The sequence below is a fragment of the Hyperolius riggenbachi genome, chromosome 11 (genome assembly GCF_040937935.1).
Source record: "Hyperolius riggenbachi isolate aHypRig1 chromosome 11, aHypRig1.pri, whole genome shotgun sequence".
Classification (NCBI taxonomy): domain Eukaryota; kingdom Metazoa; phylum Chordata; class Amphibia; order Anura; family Hyperoliidae; genus Hyperolius; species Hyperolius riggenbachi.
The window spans coordinates 58,131,463-58,155,245 of record NC_090656.1 but is presented as its reverse complement, the minus strand read 5'-3'; the positions used below and the strand labels follow the sequence as shown (position 1 = coordinate 58,155,245).

Genomic DNA, 23,783 nt, shown 5'->3' with positions numbered 1-23,783 from the left:
GGCTTTTCTTTTAGAGCTGAGGGGAAGTTCTGAGTTCAGGTCCACTTTAAAGCTGGCCATACACGATACAGTATTTAGCCCAATCCGAAACTCAAATGTTTAATTGGGCACTTTTTTTTTACTGCCAGAGCACATCAGCACTGCGATTGGTACCATGATCGACCTGGGGGTGACTTTCAATGATAGAGGATGGCGGTTCTGTAACCACTGTCACGTGCTATATCAATCGTAATGTCGATCATGGGACAATCAAGATCCAATTTGTGTTGCGGTCAAGTAGTGTATATGGGTGGCTTAAAGAACAACTGACCTGAGAGGGATATGGAGGCTGCCATATTTGTTTCCTTTTAAACAATGCACATTGCCTGGCTGTCCTGTTGATCCTCTGCCTCTAATGCTGGGATTACACGATACGTTTTTTCATTCGATTCGTCGCATAATTTATTAGCCATACAATTTTCTGCTTGATTCTCTTATCTTCCACTCATTTTTCTTATCTTTTTTCCATTGACTTCTATAAGAAATCGAGCGGAAACGAGTCGAGCGGAACATCGGACATTTTATCATCGAAGGCATCTGTTCCGATTCTTACAAAAAAAGTATCGTGTAATCCCAGCATAATACCTCTAACCATAGACCCTGAACAAGCATGCAGATCAGGTGCTCTGACTAAAGTCTGACTGGATTAGTTGCATGCTTGTTTCAGGTGTGTGATTCAGACACTACTGATGCATCAAAGATCAAGGACTGCCAGGCTACAGGTATTGCTTAACAGGAAATAAATATGGCAGCCTCCATATACATCTCACTTCAGGTGTCATTTAAGTGTAATCTGGCCTGACAGGGCATTTTTGTTAAAGTGACGCTGACCCTGAAGCCAAATTTAGTTAGATACTCACCTATCTAGAGGGAAGTCTCTGGATCCCTGGATCCTCTCCCCATGTTCCCCCGCTATCCCCACCTTGAAGATATTTGACCTGCAGGTTGAGTTGCTCTTCGGGACTCTTCGAGCAAACAAGCATGTCAGTGACCATCTCCAGTCATCTGTTCCGGCACAGCTGATAAATCTCCCCTGTGTATGGAGACCTTGGTGGAGAGAGTTTATCAGTGAGGTGCGTTCGCTCAGCTGTCCAAGGCCGCCCGGTGTTGTGGGAAGAGGCATCCAGGCGTCCTTCAGAGAGGTTTTACTTTATACATCCTGATGATATCGCCTCTTATGTGAGATTCTCACACGCCTGAACGGGTTGCTGGTAAAACCGGCCACAGTTCAGAGCAATCTGCACCGATATAAACACACAGAGGGATTGTACTCTCCTGGTGCTCGGCTACTGGGCAGCCGCATTTAAAGAGGAACACCAGTGAAAATAATGTAATAAAAAAAGTGCTTCATTTTTACAATAATTATGTATAAATGATTTAGTCAGTGTTTGCCCATTGTAAAATATTTCTTCTCCCTGATTTACGTTCTGACATTTATTACATGGTGACATTTTTCCTGTTGGCAGGCGATGTAGCTGCTGCATGCTTTTTTGGCAGTTGGAAACAGCTGTTTCCTACAAGGCAGCAAGGTTCACAGACAGGAAACTGCTAAGAGTACTTACTTTTCTTGTTTCTTGTGGGAGGGGTTTCACCACAATATCAGCCATACAGCGCCCCCTGATGGTCTGTTTGTGAAAAGGAATAGATTTCTCATGTAAAAGGGGGTATCAGCTACTGATTGGGATAAAGTTCAACTCTTGGTCGGAGTTTCTCTTTAAAGCTGCTGTTTTAGGGCTTGTACACACTGAAAATCACCAAGCGCAAACGCAATGCAATCACGGTTTTTAGCAAAATTCTACTCGCAATTTGCCTTTTCAATTAGATTTTTATTTTTTTTATCTGTGTTTGCGATGCAATTGTGATTATGCTGAGGCCATCTTCCTTAAAGTTGCAAGGTCTCCCCACGTGCTATATGCCGGTCCCCACGTGGGGACGAATTGTGGAAATGGAAGATGGAAAGTCACCATGGCGTCAGACATGTTAAGTATATTTAATTGCATGGGGGCACATTTACATTTGGGGTATGCCAACAGAGAAGGCAAGGAGGTGGATTCTCGAGCGATTTTTTTTTTTTTTTTTTTTTTTTTTTTTTGCTGAAATTGATTAGGAATTGGCCTGTGGTGTATAGTCAGCCACGACCAAACGGTGAAGCCTGCGGGGGAACGCGGAGACCTGGAGGAGAACAGGAAGGCTCTATAGGATCCAGAACCTTCCCTCTCCTTAGGTGAGTATCTGTTTTTTATTTTTTATTTCACTTCAGACTGCCTTTAAGTCTCCTCACTCTGTAGAACACAAAGATGAATTTTGCTAAAAACATTTTATTTTAAACGGAAAGTAAATGAATTATTTCAATATCAATAGAGACAGCAAAAAAGCTGATATTGGTTATAACTGTTTCTCCCCACTGCTAACGATCTGTTTTTATAACTACCTGTGTTGAAATTCACTCGCTTCCTGTCATGTGACTGGTAACAGGAAGTGAAGGAAATCTCCCTAAAGTTACGTCTCTCTGCAGGCTTTATAGTGAACATGAGGTGAAAATAAACTGATGAGCTAAACAATTGTATTTATCCTCCTACTCCTAAAAATTACTTTTTTTAGATATCGCGTTGGTTTTATTTTATATTTAAACATTTGCTAATTAGAATGAATGTTTTGTTGACTCTGCTCAGTTGCAGCCTATTTCGTGTCACAGAGTTAAAATACATGAACTATTGACCTCTTACTATCTCCCTCTGCTCTCAGAAGTTGTATTCTGCCTGGAAAACTTTTACGGCTGTAATTTGCTTATCAATGATGTTTACTATATTCCCGACAAGCTACCTACAAGACAGAAACTGTCACTTGCATGCATGAAAGTTAACTCTTTCAGGCAGCAAAATAAAACAAGATAAACAGCCTGGTTATTATGTTTGCACTGTACATACACATGTTTATCTCATCATGGGCTTGTTTCACTAAAGCATGCAAAGTGTTAGCACGCCAGTGAAAAGCCACTTTGCACCTGCTAACATGCTTTGTACGTGCTAACATGCGCGTCAGAGTTTGCGCGCGTAAAGTTTCACAAAGTTTTGCGTGCAAACGCTTTCGCGTGCAAAGTACCGTGAACTGCACTGACTTCACGTGATAATGATAGTTAGCACGCAAAGTCAGTGCAGATCACGCGAGCGCAATGTAAAACAGTGATTATTACTGTATATACTTCATTATGCGGCGCGCGTAAGACTTTGCGCGCACCACTTTACAGTACTGCTGTAACAGAACAAACCACATACCTGTAGTATTGGAGTCTGAAGTGTGGAGGAAAGCAGCTCTTGCGACTCACCACACAGAGCCCCTGAAGTATGAACAGGGTCTCTGGGGAGTAAGGGGCAGAAGCGCTAGCAGACCAAGCGGCGTGACGACTCAGCGCGTGACCAGGATGGCACTGCAGCACTTCCGCAGGCTGAGTACGGGGGTGCAATAACTCAGCAACCGATGCCGAAGGCAATAGCATAGTCTTGATCCGTTTCCAGTAGTCAGCAACAAAGCGGGTTCTCATACAGGCCAGGGTCGGTAACAGAGCGGGTAGTCATCCGGAATTAAGGTCGGTAGCAAATCGGGAAGTCAGACAGGCAGAGGTCGGCAACAGAGTGGGTAGGCGGAACAAGCAGAAGTCGGAAACCAGGCAATCATACAGGCAGAATTTGGGAACAAGGCAGAGTCAAAACTCACGTCACATGAGAACGTCTCACTAGCTGCAATACAACAGCACTGAGGCAAGGTTCTCTGCAGACTATATAGGCCGTTTGGGCGCAATTCGAGTCATTGCTTCATTACGTTCGCATGCGCGCGCATGCGTACTTCGCTATAATATGTACACACGACGTCCTTCCGCAACGTGCCTGCGCAATAGACGCGGCCCCACGCCTCTCAGCGCAGCGGCCTACGCCACCGCGCAGATCGTGCCCGGACACAAACCGCCAGAGTCCCACGCCTACGGACCCGGCGGCCTGCCCCAGGACGCACGCGCACATTCGTTTGTGTCAGCCGCCCTGTCCGCAATGGTAAGTGACCGTGACAACCGCACATGTTAATGTAACCACCATTCACAATTATATTAACATACTCTATTTTACTATACGGGCGAGGCTCCATTGATTTCAAGGCTTTGCACGTGCAAACTAGGGTGCCAAGTAGTTTGCACGTGCAAAGTTGTTGCTGTTCGCGTGCTAAGTTTTAGCGTGTGAACGGCGTTACGCGATACGCGCTCTAAAACTTAGCACGCGAACAGCAACAACTTTGCACATGCAAACTACTTAGCACCCTAGTTTGCACGTGCAAAGCTTTTAGGCATGATAACTGGATAGTGTAATGGTTAAGGGCTCTGCCTCTGACACAGGCAACCTGGGTTCGAATATTGGGTCTGCCTGTTCAGTAAGCCAGCACCTATTCAGTAGGAGAACTTGGGCAAGACTCCCTAACGTTGCTACTGCCTATAGAGCGTGTCCTAGTGGCTGCAACTCTGGTGCTTTGAGTCCTCCATGAGAAAAGCGCAATATAAATGTTCTGTCTTGTCTGGATATGTTTTTCTTGCTTTTAGTAACACCTGGGTGAAGCATCCCCGGGACTGTTTCTGGTTATTTTAGCACTCCAGGCAAGGCACCTTTAGTCTCTCTACTTCAATCTTGTAAATGGGAAGATCATATCCTGCACCAATCAGTTTTGTGGGCACCAATAAGAAATTAATAGTTTACATAGAAATAATGTTGTTTGTCAAAATAAATTTGTAAAGGATACACAAATTATTACCAGGCCATATATATCTCACTGGCCCAAACTCACTGAAACCATGTAACAAACCCTTCCAATAACGGTTTTGGGGGGTGTGCTTCCACTTTATAAACATTATACTGTTTATGTACTGCCTGGGTCTTTACAGTTTAGAATATTGTCCTGGGAATCCAATCAGAGTTAAACCAATCGACACAGCAGTGCCCATTTATGTGTTAAAATTACCATTCATCCTTTTCTTAACCCTCTGGGCGATACAATTGCATCGCCCAGGAGGGGGCGCAGCACTTTTTTTTAAAAAAAATTTATTTTTTAAATCCTGTAGCGAGCCCTGGGCTCGCTACATGATAGCCGCTGCGCAGCGGCATCCCCCCACCCACTCCGATCCCCTTCGGCGATCAGAGTAAGCAGGAAATCCCGTTCAGAACGGGATTTCCTGCTGGGCTTCCCCGGTCGGCATGGCGACGGGGCGGGATGACGTCACCGACGTCATGGACGTCGTGACGTCAGAGGGAGTCCCGATCCACCCCTCAGCGCTGCCTGGCACTGATTGGCCAGGCTGCGCAAGGGGTCTGGGGGGGGGGGGCAGCACGGCAGGGCAGGTAGTGGCGGATCGGCGGCGATCAGAAGTTACACGCAGCTAGCAAGGTGCTAGCTGCGTGTAACAAAGAAAAATATGAAAATCGGCCCACCAGGGCCTGAGAAATCCTCCTGCGCGATATACCCCGAGCTCAGCTCGGGATTATCGCCCAGGATGTTAATGGAACTAGAAGCTGGCTGTAAGAATTCCATAAAGTACAGTGTGCTAAGACTAGCCCTGTGGTGTCCCTCCTACAGTGAAACACCATCTGCCTAGTTTGTCTATGCCTAAAAATGGCCCTGAGCATCACTATCAATAAAGGCACTAAATATATGTGAAAGCCATAAAAAATGCTAGAACTGCTTTCTATTCATTCGCTATGGCAGAATTAGGATGCACTATCACAGGGTAGTACTTCATGCTGGGCAGAAATCACAGCAAAGCACAGCGCCGGCATCTGTGAAGCCTGGACCATTTCTCAAGCTTTAAAGGTAAAGTAGGTGGAGGGTTAAAAACTCACTCGCTGACCCCTAAATCATTAGTTCTAAGAAACTCTGCCTCCCCTCGGTTGGCTGAAGTATCTCCAAAGCCTTGTAGCCACCCCCACCTGCGTTGCTGGGGGCGGGCCGTGGCAACGCACGAGCGGGTTGGCCACAGAGTTTCAGAACCCTTTTAGAATAATCTGCCATGGCAGTTTTGCTGGGGGTGGAGCTTATTCACCCTACCAACCCCCGATCCTGTCAGCATTAACAGAGAGCATTACAATATACTATATATTGAATATAGGTTTTAAACTCCTCGCTCCTGGTACTCTATGCTAAACGTAGGCCAGATGCCTGTGATTGAGCCATGTGGGGCCCATACACTGGTCGATTTCAGCCATCGATCAATCGATTTGCGTCCGATTTCGATCGATTTGATCTGTCTGGCAGGATGGAAAATCTAGGTTGAACTGCTGCTGGCAGCAGATCAATGGCTCATTGAGTTGCATTAGGTCTAATGGTCCAATAATGCATTTAGATCGATTTCCAATATGGAATTCTGTTCCTAGTGTGTGGCACACATCAGATAGATTCCTGTCAGATTCGACTTGACAGGCATCTGACAGAAATCTATTTGATGGTCGAATCTGCTGCAAATGTGTATGGCCACCTTTAGCTTACTGAGGATGCGGAGCACAAAATAATCCGGGTATTGGTTGTAACTACCCCGCTCTTCTCAAACCTACAAAGATAAGATGTTTTTGGCTGTAGTTTTGCTTTACATTCTTTGTCCTCCTTACTGGGCAGTCTTCAAAGGGAGCTGGTTTGTTATCACATCTTCTAAACAAATTCCCTTTGTGTTTGTCTTGCAGAAGACGTCCCCAATCTGAGCCCAGAACATGCCTTTGACAACACCAGTAAGGATGTCGGCAAGTGGGTGCTGGCGTTATACAGCGGCCTGTTCGCTTACGGAGGATGGTGAGTACCCCCAATACTGATGCTGTGCTATTTATGCAGAGAGCTTGGTATAACGCACCCCGATATTCATCCTCGGTATTATACACTTGCTAAGCGCTTTATTGCGCAGGTAGAACTTCCATTTGCCCTGATTATATCCTCAGATTTTCATGTGGCAGATTCCATGAAATGTTGGAAACATTCCTTTGAGATTCTGGTCCATGCAAACACAATTGCTTCCTGTAATTTCCATAGATTTGTCAGCTGTGCAGTCATGTGACTCTACTTTCATCTCAAACCACCAAGAAGGCTGGGTAGTTGAGTTCTGAATTAAAGTGTACCTGAGCCAAAGTTTAGGTCAAAAATCACACACTTACCTAAGAAGCGTAAAGCCTCTGGATCCTATAGAGGCTTGCAACTGCATCCTCCTGTCCCCTGTTGCTATTCGTGGGCTTGTTGGTAATCTAATCAGGGCCATGCTCCTCTTCAAGCATGAGCTCCGTGCTACTGCGCAGGCGTGACCATGCTCCTGCAGCTGCACTAGGCCCTGATCAGTTGGAGATTCAATCTAGGCGAGTGGCGGTGTGGGCAGAGCTGGATTTCAGGGCAGGCCTTATAGGTCTGTGCCTTGGGCGCTGATGAAGCTGGGGCAATATGCTCACCCTCCCGCCTCCTGCCACATGGTGCACCAGTCACCTGCAAAGTTCCCCTCGCTAATGGCTTGCTGCACATACTACTACTGGCACAGTGGCAGCTGCTAATCAGTGGCTGTTACTGCTGCTGGCACAATGGCAGCTGCTAATCAGTGGATGTTACTACTGCTGGCACCGTGGCAGCTGCTAATCAGTGGCTGTTACTACTGCTAGCACTGTGGCAGCTGCTAATCAGTGGCTGTTACTGCTGCTGGCACTGTGGCAGCTGCTAATCAGTGGATGTTACTACTGCTGGCACTATGGCAGCTGCTAATCATTGGCTGTTACTGCTGCTGGCACTATGGCAGCTGCTAATCAGTAGCTGTTACTACTGCTGGCACTGTCGCAGCTGCTAATAAGTGGCTGTTACTGCTGCTGGCGCAGTAGCAGCTGCTAATCAGTGGCTGTTCTTCTACTGGCACAGCGGTGGCTTCTAATCAGTGGCTGGTACTGCTGTTGGCACAGTGGCAGCTGCTAATCAGTGACTGTTACTGCTGCTGGCACAGTGGTGGCTGTTGGTCAGTGGCTATTACTGCTGCTGGCACAGTGGCAGCTGCTAATCAGTGGCTGTTACGCCTACATACAAACTGACCTTTTCCCTTATCTTTGTTTGGTTTTACTGTTCCTAGCATAAGTATATTTCATTTCAACAGCTGTAACACTTGGCCAGCATCTTTGTAGCTAGGATAACTATCCTAAAGCCTCGTAGACATGCTAGATTGTTTTGACAAGCTGTAGACGCCTCTGAACGATGTATAATACATCCAGAGTGCTGGATCATCTTGGCTTATCATAGGCTGATGACATTGTTCTCCAACTCAACCCGTCACCAAAAGCACCTCTGTCGTGCGATGCACCTTTGTACCTGCTCCCCCTCCATAGCAACAGAACATGTTGCTAGCCCATAGGCAAGCAATTGTTCTCTACAGCATTCAGACCCACAACGGTCGCTTGAAGTACTGAGTCCCCATTTCTGTGGGCGACAGTATTTGAGGAGGTGTGATCACCTCAAATCTTCTTGCTTGAACATTAAATACGTGTAGCTTGAGTGGGGCCAAGATGGACAAAGCTGAGCTCCACCCCTTGCACTATGTCCAGATTCGATCATTGGTGCAAGGAAAACTTAAGCCTGGTACACACCATGCAATTTCCCGTTAGATAGATGGGTCGAATAGATAATTTCCGACAGGTCCGATCTGATTCTCGATCCTTTTTATGATCGATTTGCAAAAAAGTGATCATAAAATCAATCAGATCTGTCGGAATTTATCTATCAACCCATCTATCTGATGGGAAATTGCATGGTGTGTACCAGGCGTAAGAGTCGCCCCCTTAAGTAGTTTGGATAATTTTTTATCTCCAGGAAAGCAAGAGATATTTCTATTAGTACTACACAAGAGGATGCTACAAGTAAAAAGATACCCAAAGCATACACCATATTTAGGAGGGTGATAATAATGTTCAGCAAAAGTGCATTTCATATTGATGGGTCTTAAAATGCTCTCAACATACAGTTTAGCCATCCTCCAATTGGTCACAAGCCTTTCAGTCCAACCTTCTTGCTTTTACTGATGGCCAACATGGTAAAATACTGTCCAATATGTGGTAAACCCAAGGCTGACATGCTTCACTGAACCACGTACAGGGTTAAAGAGAAACCGTGACCAAGAATTGAACTTCACCCAAGTCAGTAGCTGATACCCCCTTTCCCATGAGAAATCTTTTCCTTTTCACAAACGGATCATCAGGGGGCTCTGTATGGCTGATATTGTGGTGAAACCCCTCCCACAGTGTGATGTCAGAACCATGGTCCTTACAGTTTCCTGTCTGTGAACCTCATTGCATTGTGGGAAATAACAGCTGTTTACAGCTGGGTCCAACTGCCAAAAAAGCAAGCACCTTCCAGTGACATCACCTGCCAGCAGTAAAAATGTCACCATGTGATAAATGTCAGAATGTAAATCAGGGAGAAGAAACCTTTTGCAATGGGCAAACATTGACTAAATCATTTATACATAATTATTGTAAAAATGAAGCACTTTTTTATTACATTATTTTCACTGGAGTTCCTCTTTAAGGTAAAGGGCTTTATACGTATACACTGTATGACCCCTCCGAACGTACTCATAAGAGCATAGGAACTTCAAGAAAACTTCCAATCTATGGGATCTGAAGAAAGATCTTTGCTACATCTTAAACCATTAATACTTTACAGCGTAAGGGAAAAAGCTCTACAAGTTTTTTTGCGGAAAATGTTAATGTGTTCAGGGATGAGGAGATTAGAGTTCTAATTAACAACTCCTGGTATGCTATAGATCAGCTCAATGCAGGTCAATGGTCTGTTTAGAAATAAGGTGAAAGGAAGCCGGTCCCTTCCTGGGCCAGAGAGATTAGAAGGAAGCCATATGAGCAGTTAAGGGGATATTTAGAAATAAATTATTTCTCTTTTTATGGCCTGTTCACACTAGTTCCAAAATTGCTCCGATTGAGCAGGGCGGAAGCTCATGTGTAAACCTATCCATTGTTAAGCAAATGAGCCTTTTTCACGTGCCATTTAAAATGGAGCGGAGCGCACAATCCTGATTGCCATGATTTTTCCTGCGCCCGCATACGCTGCCCATGTAATCCGTGCAAGCATATTGGAAAGCACAGTGTCCATTTTCATTAGGATGTGTTTTCCCCCTCTGTTCTGGATATACTCACCTGTATTCTGTGTTTTTGGTCACCGTTCGTGTCCTCTGTACACACTGACTGCTGATGGGCTCCTTGTCAAGCACCGCAATCAGAGTCCTGGCAGAAGCATAGGGCTATCATTGGATTGGAAAAAGGCTAATGGGAAACCTCCATAGCTCCAGGGAGGATTCTCAATGGTTCAGTGGTGGTCCATCCCTGTTGCTAGGTGGGATTCCCATTGAGCTAGCCGATCGTAGCCCTATGGTTCTGCCAAGGCTCTGAGCTTGTCCCCGAGCCCAGCGGTGTCAGCAGTGTGGAGGACTCGGATGGCGGTGGTAGAGGCAGGCCGGATGAGGAAAGATGGTGAGTGTGAACATCTCGCCGGACAATGTGACGAGACTCAGCGTATCCGCTCAGGAACCGTGGTGCATCCGGCGTAGTCTGAACCTTGCCTAGGTCTGGGGATGCAGTTTTTTGTGCATCATACACTCACGTTTCAATGTCTGCAAATATGAAGGCAGGGAACACACTCGCAGGGCCGTTTTCCCCTGCGTTTCCGTCGGGTTTTGCGGTCGCGTCTAACGCGTGCGCTTTTCCGCGTGCGTTTCCGCATGTGCATGGCATGTACTGCCATGCAACGTGCAGGAAAAAGCAGAAAACTATGCGGTTATAAAACGCGAAAAAAACCACTAAAGCAAACGCGCACAAACGCATGCGGCACAGCGTTTCCTGCGCTAGGCTATTAGTTTTAAAATCGTACCCGTTTTGCCGTTCGCGGCAAAACGCGCAAAAACGCATGTAGTGTGTTCCCTGCCTCTTTGTGGAATTCAGCATGGCTCCATCCACATTTAAAAGAAATGGGGGAAGAGTCCAGATTAATTGTACTATGGATAAAAAATATGTATTATTTGTTAATTGTAAATATATGCATAGAGTCCAAGTCATCTGTAAAAATACTGCAGGAAGAGCAGTCATTGCTACAAGGGGGCATAAGTGGGACAGATACTGTAGCACAAGGGGTTAAGGCAATCCAATGTGCAGCTCCTTAGATTCCTAAAGCAATTTATAATGTATAGCACTTATTTGTTTATTTATTATGTATATAGAGCAGACATCTTCTGCAGCGCCTTACAGACTATATCGTTTTCATCACTAGCTGACCCTCAGAGGAGCTCACAGCCTAATCCCTACCATAGTCATATGCCCATCATAGTCTGGGCCAATTTAGGGGTAAGCCAATTAGCTTATTTGTATGATTTTGGGATGTGGGAGGAAACCTGATTGCCCGGAGGAAACCCATGCAGACACAGGGAAAACATACCATATGCCCATAGTATGGAATATGCATGGACTGATGTCTGTACTATTAAACAGAAAAATGTAAGAGATCAGCACTAACAAGCTCTTCTACTTCTTCTTGCAGGAATTACTTGAATTTTGTGGTTGAAGAAATGATAGAACCATACAAGTAAGTGACACCTGTGGACCAACCTGGGTCCTCAACATACCCTCATGGGGCTAACAAACAAACACAGAACATTTATATCGCGCTTTTCTCCTGGCGGACTCAGAGCGCCAGAGCTGCAGCCACTAGGGCGCGCTCTATAGATACTATCATCTGGCCTGACACAGCACTATGGGCCTGACACAGCACTATGGGCTCCCCCCTTGTGTGTCCTGCTCTGTCCCTGTGTATAACTAGGACAAGCGGTAGCTTGGCTCACCGAATTAATCGCAGACCTTTTCTCTCCCTCACGGCTCCCCTAGTCCCGGCTTCTGCTGGTGATGCGATCAGCAGAACCCGGCACTAGGGAAACCGTGCAGGAGAGGTCTGTGTTTGCCGCAGGAGCAGAAAAAGTGCGTCTTATATGCCAAAAAATATGAGCCATAAATAAATTCAATATAAGCAAAAGATGGTCACCATATACTGTATTGGAGATTTTTTTTGTATGAGCTGTGGTGGGAGGAGTTTGTTTGGCTCCACCCAATGTACAGATGTGTTTCCAGTGTAATCCTATAATATTGTAGACATCTCCAGGAGATGTAGTCACGTTTGTTTCTTATATATTCTTTTCCTTCTCTGCAGGAACTTGCCTCGTGCCATTATAATCTCCATGCCCATTGTCACCTTGGTGTACGTCCTCACCAACTTGGCCTACTTCACCACCCTCACCCCAGAGCAGATGCTGAGCTCCGAGGCAGTGGCTGTGGTGAGTTATTATTTATCTTACCTAATAAAATTGCAGGTGTTTACGTCCACCTGCATCCATGTGTGCCACCCTTGTGCCGGAGTGCGCATGTGCAGAGCTATGGCTGTTCGGGGTAATGCGCCATTGCCCCGCTCAGTAAAATTGACCTATCAATCAAAACTGAATGTGTCTGCTCCCTTAGGGCTAGTGTACACGGAACATCCACTTCACTTAGATGCTATTTAACAGTTCAGCTGCAGTAAAATATTGATTGATGATCATTTTGTTCTCAGCTTGCGTTCAGGAAGACCTTAAAGGGAACCTGAACTGAGTAAAATTATTTAAAATAAACACACGAGGTAACTTCAAATTAACATTATATAGTAACCTTGCCATCAGTTCCCCTCAGAAGCTCACCACTTTCTTCTGACAATGCTCCCTTCCAGTTCTGACAACATTTTGTCAGAACTGAAATAGATCAGTTGCTTTCAGTTATATATCAGTTGCTGTCAGTTATATATCAGTTGCTGTCAGTTATAGCTGAGTGGACAACTGATATGCCACGGTAATGTCCATGTTTCCCTATGGCTCAAGTGGGCAATGTTACAGTTTAACAGTGTACTGACCAGAAAGCCGTTATGGGGTAATGGCCATATTCAAAATGGAGGATGGAGAATTCCCTTGATCACGGTGGACAAACGGGATGCAGAAGAGGAGAAAGAGATTGAGGGGTAGAGTACACAGGAGGTAAGTATTACTTGTGTATGCTCATTTTGACTTTTAATTTTCAGTTCAGGTTTTCTTTAACCTCAGTTTTCTGTCCACTTATGCAGTTGGCAACGATCTCATGCCAGAGTGGACTGAAGCAGTGGCATAGCAAGAAATTATGGGGCCCCATAGCAAAATTTTCATGGGGCCATAAGATGTAGGCACTCTTGAGCATGCCACCTGCCCCTACCCTATGGATATAAGTTAACTGGGCAATTCTCATGTGAACTACACTGCATATAGTCCATGGGCACTTAGACAAATTCATAGGGTGGTGGAACACAAGAAAGATAATGGCGAATGCAGCAAATACCCCCAGGGCCCCCTCTGCTCCATGGCTCCATAGCAACTACTATGGCTATTGCTATGTCCTTGGACTGAAGTCAAGGGTCTGTGTGCAGTAGCACTTTATCAGGTTTTATTGCTGTATCTATCCCTTTTGGGGAGTATAAGGCTCAACACACACCATACAATCTTGGTTGTTTAATCTTACCACTTTCATGTAGTATAAGAGCTTATCCAATTAATCATTCAAGGTATTTTCAATCTGTTGGCCCTTATACTACATAGATTTGGTAAATCTGTACAACCAAGATTGTATGGTGTGTGTTGAGCATAAGAGCTGACAGAGATTCCAAACCTTCGGGCTCTTTCACATTAGATAACACGTGCACAAACCCTGTTTCGTGCACGCGTTATGACCTGCAGTGTGATGTCGGGAAGTTGCGGCTTGACGCTGATCAGCAGCGCTACTTCTAATTTACAATCACATTTACAATCTAAGTCAGGCTTTCTCAACCAGGGTTCCTCTGCATTTTACCCCATCGTGGTGGAAGTATATAGAGCACACTATAATAGGTAGTACTGTAACAAGAAGCACTAAATTGGGGGGTCAGGAGACAGTAGAATGAGTGGCAGTGTAATAGGAAATAGTGGAATTAGCAGCCTAACCTATTTAAAGACCATGCCTCCTGAAAAATAAATGTAGGGGTTCCTCGAGACCAAAAAATTGTTTGCAGGGGTTCCTTGAGATCCAAAAGTTATTTACAGGGTTCCTCCAAGGTAAAAAGGTTGGGAAAGGCTGATCTAAGTGTTGCATAGTAATAGGTCAGCTCAATAGAAACACAGTCAATTTGCCCCATATTGTACAAACCCACGTATAGCATTTACCTTACTGACCCGCCTGTTTTGCAGCTTTATGTATAACTAAATTACAGGTCGTATTACTTTTTTGAATGCATGTAAATATAATACATGCTGCTCTGTCTACAGGATTTTGGGAATTACCACCTGGGTGTCATGGCCTGGATCATTCCCGTCTTTGTGGGTCTGTCTTGCTTTGGCTCAGTCAATGGATCCCTGTTTACGTCTTCCAGGTAATTTGATTTCTTGTGAAATGCATGTTCAGTGTTATACAGCCATCACCATTCTTTGTCAAGAAAAATGACACAAAGCTGTTGAAACTACACAACCTAGGCCCTGGATACCTAAGGGCTCGTTTCCACTATCGCGAATCCGCATGCGTCCAACGCATGCGTATTCGCACATGTAATGCAAGTGGATGGGCCTGTTTCCACTGTAGCGTTGTTGAGGTGCGTTTTTCAGCGGTAAAAAAACGCACAAAAGAGCCAACGAATTCGCCTGCGAGTGGAATGCATGCGAATCGCCGCTAATGTATTTAATAGGAAATTCGCATGCGGCTATGGTATGCGAATTTTCATGCGAATTCGCATAGGTACCAATGTAATTCAAACAGGCAGTGACATGGTTAAATTCGCATATACCCTCACCTATGCGAATTCGCGGCAAAAAAACGCGCAAAAATTCGCATCCGCATGCTATTTCATGGAATTTCAACAGCGGTGGAATCCAGGCGATTCTGCACCGCAATAGTAGAAACGAGCCCTAAAGGATTTTGTTGCAACTGCATCACACCACCAACAAAGCCTCAGACCAAAGGGATCCAATAACTTGACCACCCCCCAGTTCAACTAAAACCTTTAGAGCCAGAGCTTTCTGTGATACTGCTGCTCCTACCCTATGGAATGCCTTGCCAAACCTAAGACATCTCCAACTCTGGAGACATTTAAATGAAAACTGTAAAGGCACCTGTTTAGTCTGGCAGTTATAATCACATAACCTTTCCCTGTACACATCACTATGTACTGATCTGAGACAAGTTTATGCGCTTTGGGTCCAAAGGGAGAAAAGCTCTTTACAATGTTTTGTTGTTGTTACAACTAAGATATTTAAAACCCCTTCCAATATTTTTTCCGATGACCCTCATCCCCACCCGCACTTACCTTTTCCCAGTGGTCTGAGGGGCCGTGGGTGTCCGGATTTGTGCTAGAGGCAGTGATCAGGAGGGTTTGTACCTCCTCGCTATAAAGCGGGGGGTGGGGCAAGCACCAGCTAACACACTGTAGCTCCACCCCCTTGCACTGGTGCCAGTGTAATTTCGTTTATTATGCGTCGCTGCATGCTACTGGACAGGATCAAAGTGTCAAACTTTGTCCGACACTTTCATCCGCATAGGGTGGCGCTGTGCAGGGCTGGTTCTGGCAGCGACGCCCCTAATGCGCCCACGTAATATTATTATTACATGGCACAGCGGTGGGGGATGAAGCCAGCAGTGGTCAGAGTGTTGGACACAGTCTGACACTTTGATGTGAAGAGGATGATTTTGCCATTTAGTGGCAGCCAGTGTTCCTATGTTGGGCTGTGTCCAACATTGGTCCTGTAGAGGAAAATACCAATGTATAGTCCAGCATAGGATTGGAAAGGGTTAAAAAGAATGACACGTCTTGAAGTGAATTTGCAGAAAAGTAAATGGAAGATACTACAGTATATAAGGATGTCTTGTAGGAATGATTTCCCTTTTTTTTCCCCCTCCAGGCTGTTTTTTGTGGGTGCCCGAGAAGGTCACCTCCCCTCTCTGCTGTCCATGATTCACCCGCGACTGCTGACCCCTATGCCATCTCTCATTTTCACGGTGAGTCCAGCCGAGATGTTCCCAGCAGTGAGTTCAGAGATGGGAGCTGATGTTGTAATGCAGAATGCAAATGAGTGAATATTGAATGACGTGATCTGCACTTTCCTATTGGTCAGGGAAGTGCTAAAGGACCAGTAGGCAGGTGTAAATTGCCTAGCTGTCCTGCTGATTCTGTAATACTTTCAGCCATAGACCCTGACCAAGCATGCAGATCAGGAGCTTTGACTGAAGCGTGACTAAATTAGCGGCATGCTTGTTTCAGGTGTGTGACAATTCAGACACTACTGCAGCCAAAGAGATCAGCAGGACAGCCAGGCAACTTGTATTGCTAAAAAGAAATAATTATGGCAGCCTCCATATTCCTCTCACTAGGCGTCGGGAAGGTGGCTCCCCCAGGATCGCCTTCCCGTCAAGTTCTGGGGAGGAGTTTAGCGGGGGGATTGCGTGCGCCGGTGCGTGCACATCCCCACTCACAGTCTGCCGGCGGACATTTCTTTTGCTTGTACAGCGCTGCGATCTACCGCTGAGCTGTACTGGGGACAGCCCTGTCACTTGGCTGTCCCCTTGAGTGGCAGGGAAAGAGATCCCTCTCATAGGCTGGTGCCTATGAGAGGCGATCTCCTGTGATTGGCTGTCAGGGGGAGGGAGAAGGGAAAAAAATATTTATTAAAAAAAAAAATGTAAATATTAAAAAAAAAAATACTGTGTGCAGCAGCGATCAGAGCCCACCAACAGAAAGCTCTGGCGTACTTTAAAGAGGCCCTGTAGTGACATATAGTAGAACTTTTACGGTAATTTTTTCTGCTTTCAGCATCAAAAACACTTCTTATATCTGTATATTGCTGTGTATTGATATGTACAGTAGTCCTGCCCTCCCAGTGATTTCACACTTGTAGGAGAATTTAGCTATGTGGAATCCTCCTCCCAGAATATTCTGGGAGATTAGGTATTATTTTCAAACATTCCAGAGAGATCACCTGACAGGACTATAGATGTTGCCACCTGTGATAAATGTCGGGGTGTAAATCAGGGAGAGGAAAGATTTATCAATAGGCAAACAATGATTAAATAATTTATAAATTGATCTATTTATTTTTTTATTTTTTTTAAGCAATTTTATTAATTACATTATTTTCACTTCAGTTCCTTTTTAAGTAAAGACTATTAATTCAGCCACCCTTTTAATAAAAGAGTGTGGTTGGCCAGAGAAGTGCGTGAAAAGTTCCATGCCTGAGCACAAGACCAGAGGTCACCATGTGATTTCACTTCTGTGTGTGTCAGGCATGGTCATGTGTGTCCTGCTAGATCTCTGTCTTCTGGGCCTAAAGGAAAAAAATTAAAGAGAAAGGAGACTCACAAGCCTGTGCAAATCAGCCGATATGTATTAGGAATGAATTACAGTAACCACTTCACCTCCAAGGGTTTTAAGAGAAATCTTAATAAGACACAGAGGCATGTCCTGTGTACAACGACATGCCTCTCTGTCGCTCTGGACCGGCCCCCACAATAAAAGGTTGTGTATATTTTTACAGATATACATATGCACAGAGGGAGATACTGGTTGTTTGGCAGTTGGAAACAGCTGTCATTTCCCACCATGCAACAAGGCTCCCTCAGTGTGATGTCATCACCTAGGCGCTGACATCAGGCTGTGGGAGGGGTTTCACCACAATGTCAGCCATACAGATGAACGATTTGCGAAAAGGAATAGATTTCTCATGGGGAAGGAGGTATCAGCTACTGATTGGGATGAAGTTCAATCCTTGATTACAGTTCCTCTGTAATGTACTCTTTAAATTTGCAGGAAGGTAGTGCTTTGTGGAATTTTACCAATGATCCCCAAATTAAATTTGCTTGTTGAGTGATTTCTGCAGACTTCCTGTTATCAATAAAATACATTTGTAACCCTGTTTAGATTGCAGATTGTATTGCTTGCATCTTATGCTGGATACACACCATGCGTTTCCGCGTTCGATGCGTCCGTCGATACACATCAATTTGATTATTTCCGACAAGTCCGATTCACGTTTCGATGGATCGTTAGGTCGATTTACCATACTTTACATGGCAATTGACCTAAAAATCATCGAAATGCGCTCGGAAATGCTCGGAAATAATCAAATCGACGCGTATCGACGGACGCATTCGGCACGGAAACGCATGGTGTGTATCCAGCATTAGTTGCATGAAGTACTGGCATATTTCTGAAGTTTTGGTTAGTTTTCTGGTAACATGACCTGTCTGTGATTCCCCTCCAGTGCTTAATGACGCTCCTCTATGCCTTCTCCAACGACATCTTCTCCGTCATAAACTTCTTCAGCTTCTTTAACTGGCTGTGCGTAGCTCTGGCTATCATCGGCATGATGTGGCTCCGGTACAAGAGACCAGAATTGGAGAGGCCAATCAAGGTAAGCGGGCAACCACCCAGACCATGAGAGTATCTGATGCTGATCTACAGGATGAATGTATTATACGTTGGTGTACTGTACTCTTACATTACTAGATGGGGAAGAGAGGAGTAGCCTAGCAGTGATCACGTGACTACTACATTCACATGCTGAAAGTGGGAATTTTGTCTTTTAATATATAATATTCTTAAAGAGAACTCGAGGTGTGTTTAAAGAATGTTATCTGCATACAGAGGCTGGATCTGCCTATACAGCCCAGCCTCTGTTGTTATCCCAAACCCCACTAAGGTCCCCCTGCACTCTGCAATCCCTCATAAATCACTGCCGTGCTGTGAGGCTGTGTTTACATCTGTAGTGTCAGTCTCAGCTGCTCCCCCGCCTCCTGCATAGCTCCAGTCCCTGCCCCCGTCCCTTCCCTCCAATCAGCAGAGAGGGAAGGGATGCAGGCGGGGACTGTAGTTCTGCAGGAGGCGGGGAGAGCAGCAGACTGACACTATAGAGATAAACACAGCCAGATCTGACAAGCTGTTTGTCAGCAGCGTGGCTGTGATTTATGAGGAATTGCAGAGTGCAGGGGGACCTCAGGAGGGTTTGGGATAGCAACAGAGGCTGGGCTGTATAGGCAGATCCAGCCTCTGTATGCAGATAATATTCTTCAAACCCACCTCGGGTTCTCTTTAAAGGAAACCTGTAAAAAAAAAAATGATACATCCCTAGGGCTTTTTCCAGCCCCCTTCAGGCTGATCACTCCCTCGCTACACCCTAAGGCTACCTGCAACCTTTGCTAGGTGGCTCGGTAGTTACTCCAGTCGGGGCATACTGCGCATGTGCGGCCCGGCTGCACACGCATGCCCCATCACTAAGAGCATTCTGCGCAGACGCAGAACGTTCCCGTGACGGGAGCACAATGGGGGAGTGCACGTGGCCAGACTGAGCCTGCACCAACTGGACCCGGCTGGCGGATTTACCAGCCCACCTAGCGGAGTATCCAGCGGGCCTGGGAGGACGGCAAGGGAGCAACCTGCCTGAAGGGCACGATAACGATAAATGTCCTGGAACTGTAACACCTTTTCCTATGTCTGAAGCCTGGCACCATGGAAAATACTTTTGTTCTCTTTATATTGATCCTGGGTGAGCAGCCATCTTGAGCTCACGTCTGCATGACAACCACAATCGCCCTAAAATCACTCTGAGGCCTGGGGCCCACTTGATTGCTTTTGGCAGCGTTTTTGGTTCGCCGACAATCTCCAGTGATTCCAAAAAGTGCTTTGTCAATGGAGGGGAGTCCACATTGGCCAAATCGAACTTGAGGGTACTGTAACATGTTTGGATTTGAAAAGCGATTTTGCAGCGACTGATCTTTAAAATAGCATTCAAGATACTTGCCGGATCTCCCGATGTCCGTCTTCCCTGCTCATAGCCCTGCCCCCTAGGACAAGAGGTTACAGGCGCTCCTCTAATTGTACATAGAGAAGCACCTACAACCTCTTGTGCTAGGGGACAGGGCTGCACACTGGAATCCGGCGGAAATAAGGTCCAGTAAGTATTTTAAACATTATTTTTCCAGGATTTCAAAAATAGAATGTGCAAATCAGACGCGTACAGTTTATTGTACAAAGCTTCCATACGCCTGCTAATCGCCCTGCAAATCGCCTTGGGGATCGCTGCTCAAAGTGATTGCATGCAGGGGCGTATTTAGGCATAGGCATTGGTCCTGGGGGCGGCATGCCCCTGATTAAGCACCCCCCATGAACTAAGTCCCGACCCCGAACAAAGCCAAGCTCCCCACGGGTGTATGTGCCACCTTCTGTCCCCTTGTGCCAACTTCAGTCCCCCTGTGCCACCTCTGCCTCCCTGTGTGCCCCTCAGTCCCCCTGTGCCTCCTTCTATCTCCCTTTGTGCCTCATTTTGTCTCCCTTTGTGCCTCCAGTCTCCTTGTGCCACCTTTATTTCCCCTGTGCCACCTCTGCCCCCTATGCATCCAGAGATGGATTAAAGTGAAATGGTGACTTACGCAAGCAACGACTTTGGACCCACACTTGATGGCCACCTAGCTTTTTTTGGCAAGATTTGTTGATTAGCATAAACTGGGCTCCTAGACGCTTTCCAGGCCTGCCTAAGTTGCCTTGTGGATGATCTGGCTCTGTGTGCATCTCTCTGTCCCTTTGTCCTACTATCTGTTCCCGTCCCCCTCCTGCGCTCCCCCAGTCCAGTGTGTAAAGGCAGAGTATAGTGCAGCAGAAGCTGTGCTCTAACCTCCTCTCTGGAGTCCAGTGCTGTGCCTTTGCGACCATCCTGTCTGTTTTATGCTCCCTCTAGTGCTGGCTCTACTCATGTAGCATGTAATCACGCTACATGTGGTAGGAGATGCTGGGCACTAGGGCGAGTGGTGAATGGACACGGGACAGCACAGCACTGGACTCCAGCGGAGACGTGAGAGCACAGCTTCTGCTGCACAATACTCTGCATTTACACACTAAGCTGGGGTAGTGCAGAAAGGGGGTGTGCAACGAAGTGTGACAGGATCGGTGGGTTATTTGTATCTCAGGTACTCCCTGTATTATGCATTCACCCTATTTAGCACATGGTTTTTATTCTCTAGTGTGTGGTGGGTTTTTTTGGGGGGGCGGGGGGGATTGTGACACAGGACTTCTTGCCTGGAATGACATAAATGCTAGAAACGTCCCTGATTGCATGATTGCAAAGCACAGCAGCGGTCCCCATTGGGTCCAAGCCTAAACTCACAATTGCTCCAAAGAATGTTATCGCTGAAAAAACTACTATGGTACCTCTTTCTTGGCTTTGGAAATAAAGATCTGCAGGTTAAAACAGGTACAGTCTCCTGATTTTTAAAGAACAGGAAAAAATTGGTAGAGCTCCTAATCAGGCTGCAACTGAAATTAAACCAACAGAAGTGTGCATTGCCCCCCAGGGACTTAAATACTCATCTTGAATATAAATCAGATACAAAACTATGCACTAAACCCTAACCTAGATAAATTGAATGCAAACTGATACACATGGATGCAGCTAGCCATAAATAGACTTACATTTTTGTACAACAGGAGATATTGGCAGCGCCTCCAAAATGCAGGCTACACCCGAATTGACCAGCTGCATAGATGTGCAGAGCCCAAAACGCAGGCAGATTACACAACTTGCATTCAAAACAGATGCAGCAATTCAAGGATGTTAGCTTCCAAAAACAGTTTGCGCGCAGATTGTTCAGTACTAGACTCTTCCACGGCCTTGACGTGCAATCACGGAAGAGACCTAACCACTAGCTAACAATAAAAATATAGTGTCGACCTGAGGCTACTAGCTACAAATTGTCTACACATTTTGTAAAGAACAGGAAAAAACTGGCAGTGCTCCTAATCAGGCTGCAAGTGAAATGAAACCAACAGAGATCTGCAGCGCCCCCGAGGGGCTTAAATACACACCTTGAATACAAATCAAAATTATGCACTAAACCCTAATCTAGATAAACTGAAGGCAAACTGATACACATGGATGCAGCTAGCCATAAGTAGACTTACATTTTTGTACTGGTACTGAACAGTCTGCGCGCAAACAGTTTTTGGAAGCTAATGTCCTCCATTTGCTGCATCTGTTTGGAATGCAAGTTGTGCAATCTGCCTGTGTTTTGGGCTCTGTACATCTATGTAGCTGGTCAACTGGGGTGCAGCTTATATTTGGTAGCGCTGCCAATATCTCCTGTTGTACAAAAAATGTAAGTCTACTTATGGCTAGCTGCATCCATGTGTATCAGTTTGCATTCAGTCTTTTTAGATTAGGATTTAGTGCATAGTTTGCATCTGATTTGCATTCAAGATGTGTATAAGTCCCTGGGGGACCATGCACACCTCTGTTGGTTTTATTTTAGTTGCAGCCTGATTAGGAGCGCCGACAATTTTTTTTCTGTTCTTTAGAAAATGTGTAGACCATTTATGGCTAGTATCCCCAGGATTAAACTGGGGGTAGGGCAATGATTGTATATACATTTAAATCAATGTAGAATTTTTTGTTATGTGAAAATAGAGTAAAGCCCCACTTTAATATGTACGTACTTTTACAGTGAGGGCAGTTGAACGTGCCTAGGTCGCCCCATTTCAGCCAGATCACATTGGGAAGTAGAAAATGGTATCATCAAGCACAGGCTAGTTTAATGGCAAACCAGTGGCACCGTCCTTAACATCGTAGTACCGCGCAGCGTGTCTGGCCGTGTCACACGCGAGCTTGTAACGGCTTGAGGGCTTATGTGCAATTATACTTATAAAACATTAAGTCGGGCCATTAAATCACATTAAACCTCTGGAATCTGGGGCTTCTGCACAGACAATAATATCAGCCTTCAGGCAGCTTTCAGCATCTATGTGGTGACTGGAAGCAGAAGACTAATGACGCCAAACGCTAATAAAACAGGCAGGCAGGGCTGTCTGCATGGCAACCGTTACAGGTTCATTATAGCAGTTATTACTTTAATCTTTGAAAACTATTTTCTCCAGGTTATAATTTTTTTAAAGAAAGAAAGAAATAGGTGATCAAGAATGCCAGACTAAACTGGTGGCTTTTCAATTTTGATTTAGGGCTCGTTTCCACTATTGCGGTGCGGAATCGCCGCGTATCACCGCTGACGAAATCGCATGCGATTCCACATGTGTTTTTGCAGCGATTTCGCATGCGATTTTGCTTGCGATTTCGCATAGGCAGGGTATATGCGATTTTAACCATGTCACTGCCTGTGTCAATTTACATTACTTTCAATGCAAAATCGCACGCGAAATAGCGGGAAGAAATGCATGCGATTTCCCTATTAAATACATTGCCTGCGATTCGCCTGCATTCCACACGCAGCCGAATTCTGCGGGCTCTGCCGTGCAGAAAAATCCTGCACAGAAAAACGCTGAGAAAAGTGACAAGTGGAAACAGGGCCATCCACTTGTATTGGTTATGCGAATCGGCATGCGGACAACGCATGCGGATTCGCCCTAGTGGAAACAGGCCCTTAAACATGTCCAGGATTGGAGCGGTCTTGATTAAGTTTGGCAAGGCATTCCACAGGGTAGGGGCAGCATGACAGAAACCTCTTCTACACTTTACATTGGAAGGTTGTATTTATTGCTGTTTTTGCTCTTTTGAAGAGATTTATCCATTTCCTGTCAAGACAGGAAATAAGGAGAATTATACTAATCGAGATAACTGCAATAAAAATTCAAAGGCGTTTACA

At 45.5% G+C, this 23,783-nt stretch overlaps 1 protein-coding gene across 1 annotated transcript in view; it reads left to right on the top strand.

Annotated features, from left to right (window-relative positions):
* Positions 1–23,783, top strand: part of SLC7A5 (solute carrier family 7 member 5) — a 55,341-nt gene that overhangs the window by 19,565 nt on the left and 11,993 nt on the right. Inside the window, exons 3-8 of the mRNA XM_068259765.1 lie at positions 6,747–6,852; positions 11,620–11,664; positions 12,283–12,406; positions 14,426–14,529; positions 16,049–16,145; positions 18,404–18,553. Coding sequence (XP_068115866.1) covers positions 6,747–6,852; positions 11,620–11,664; positions 12,283–12,406; positions 14,426–14,529; positions 16,049–16,145; positions 18,404–18,553 — 626 coding nt within the window. The remainder of the gene's footprint in view (positions 1–6,746; positions 6,853–11,619; positions 11,665–12,282; positions 12,407–14,425; positions 14,530–16,048; positions 16,146–18,403; positions 18,554–23,783) is intronic.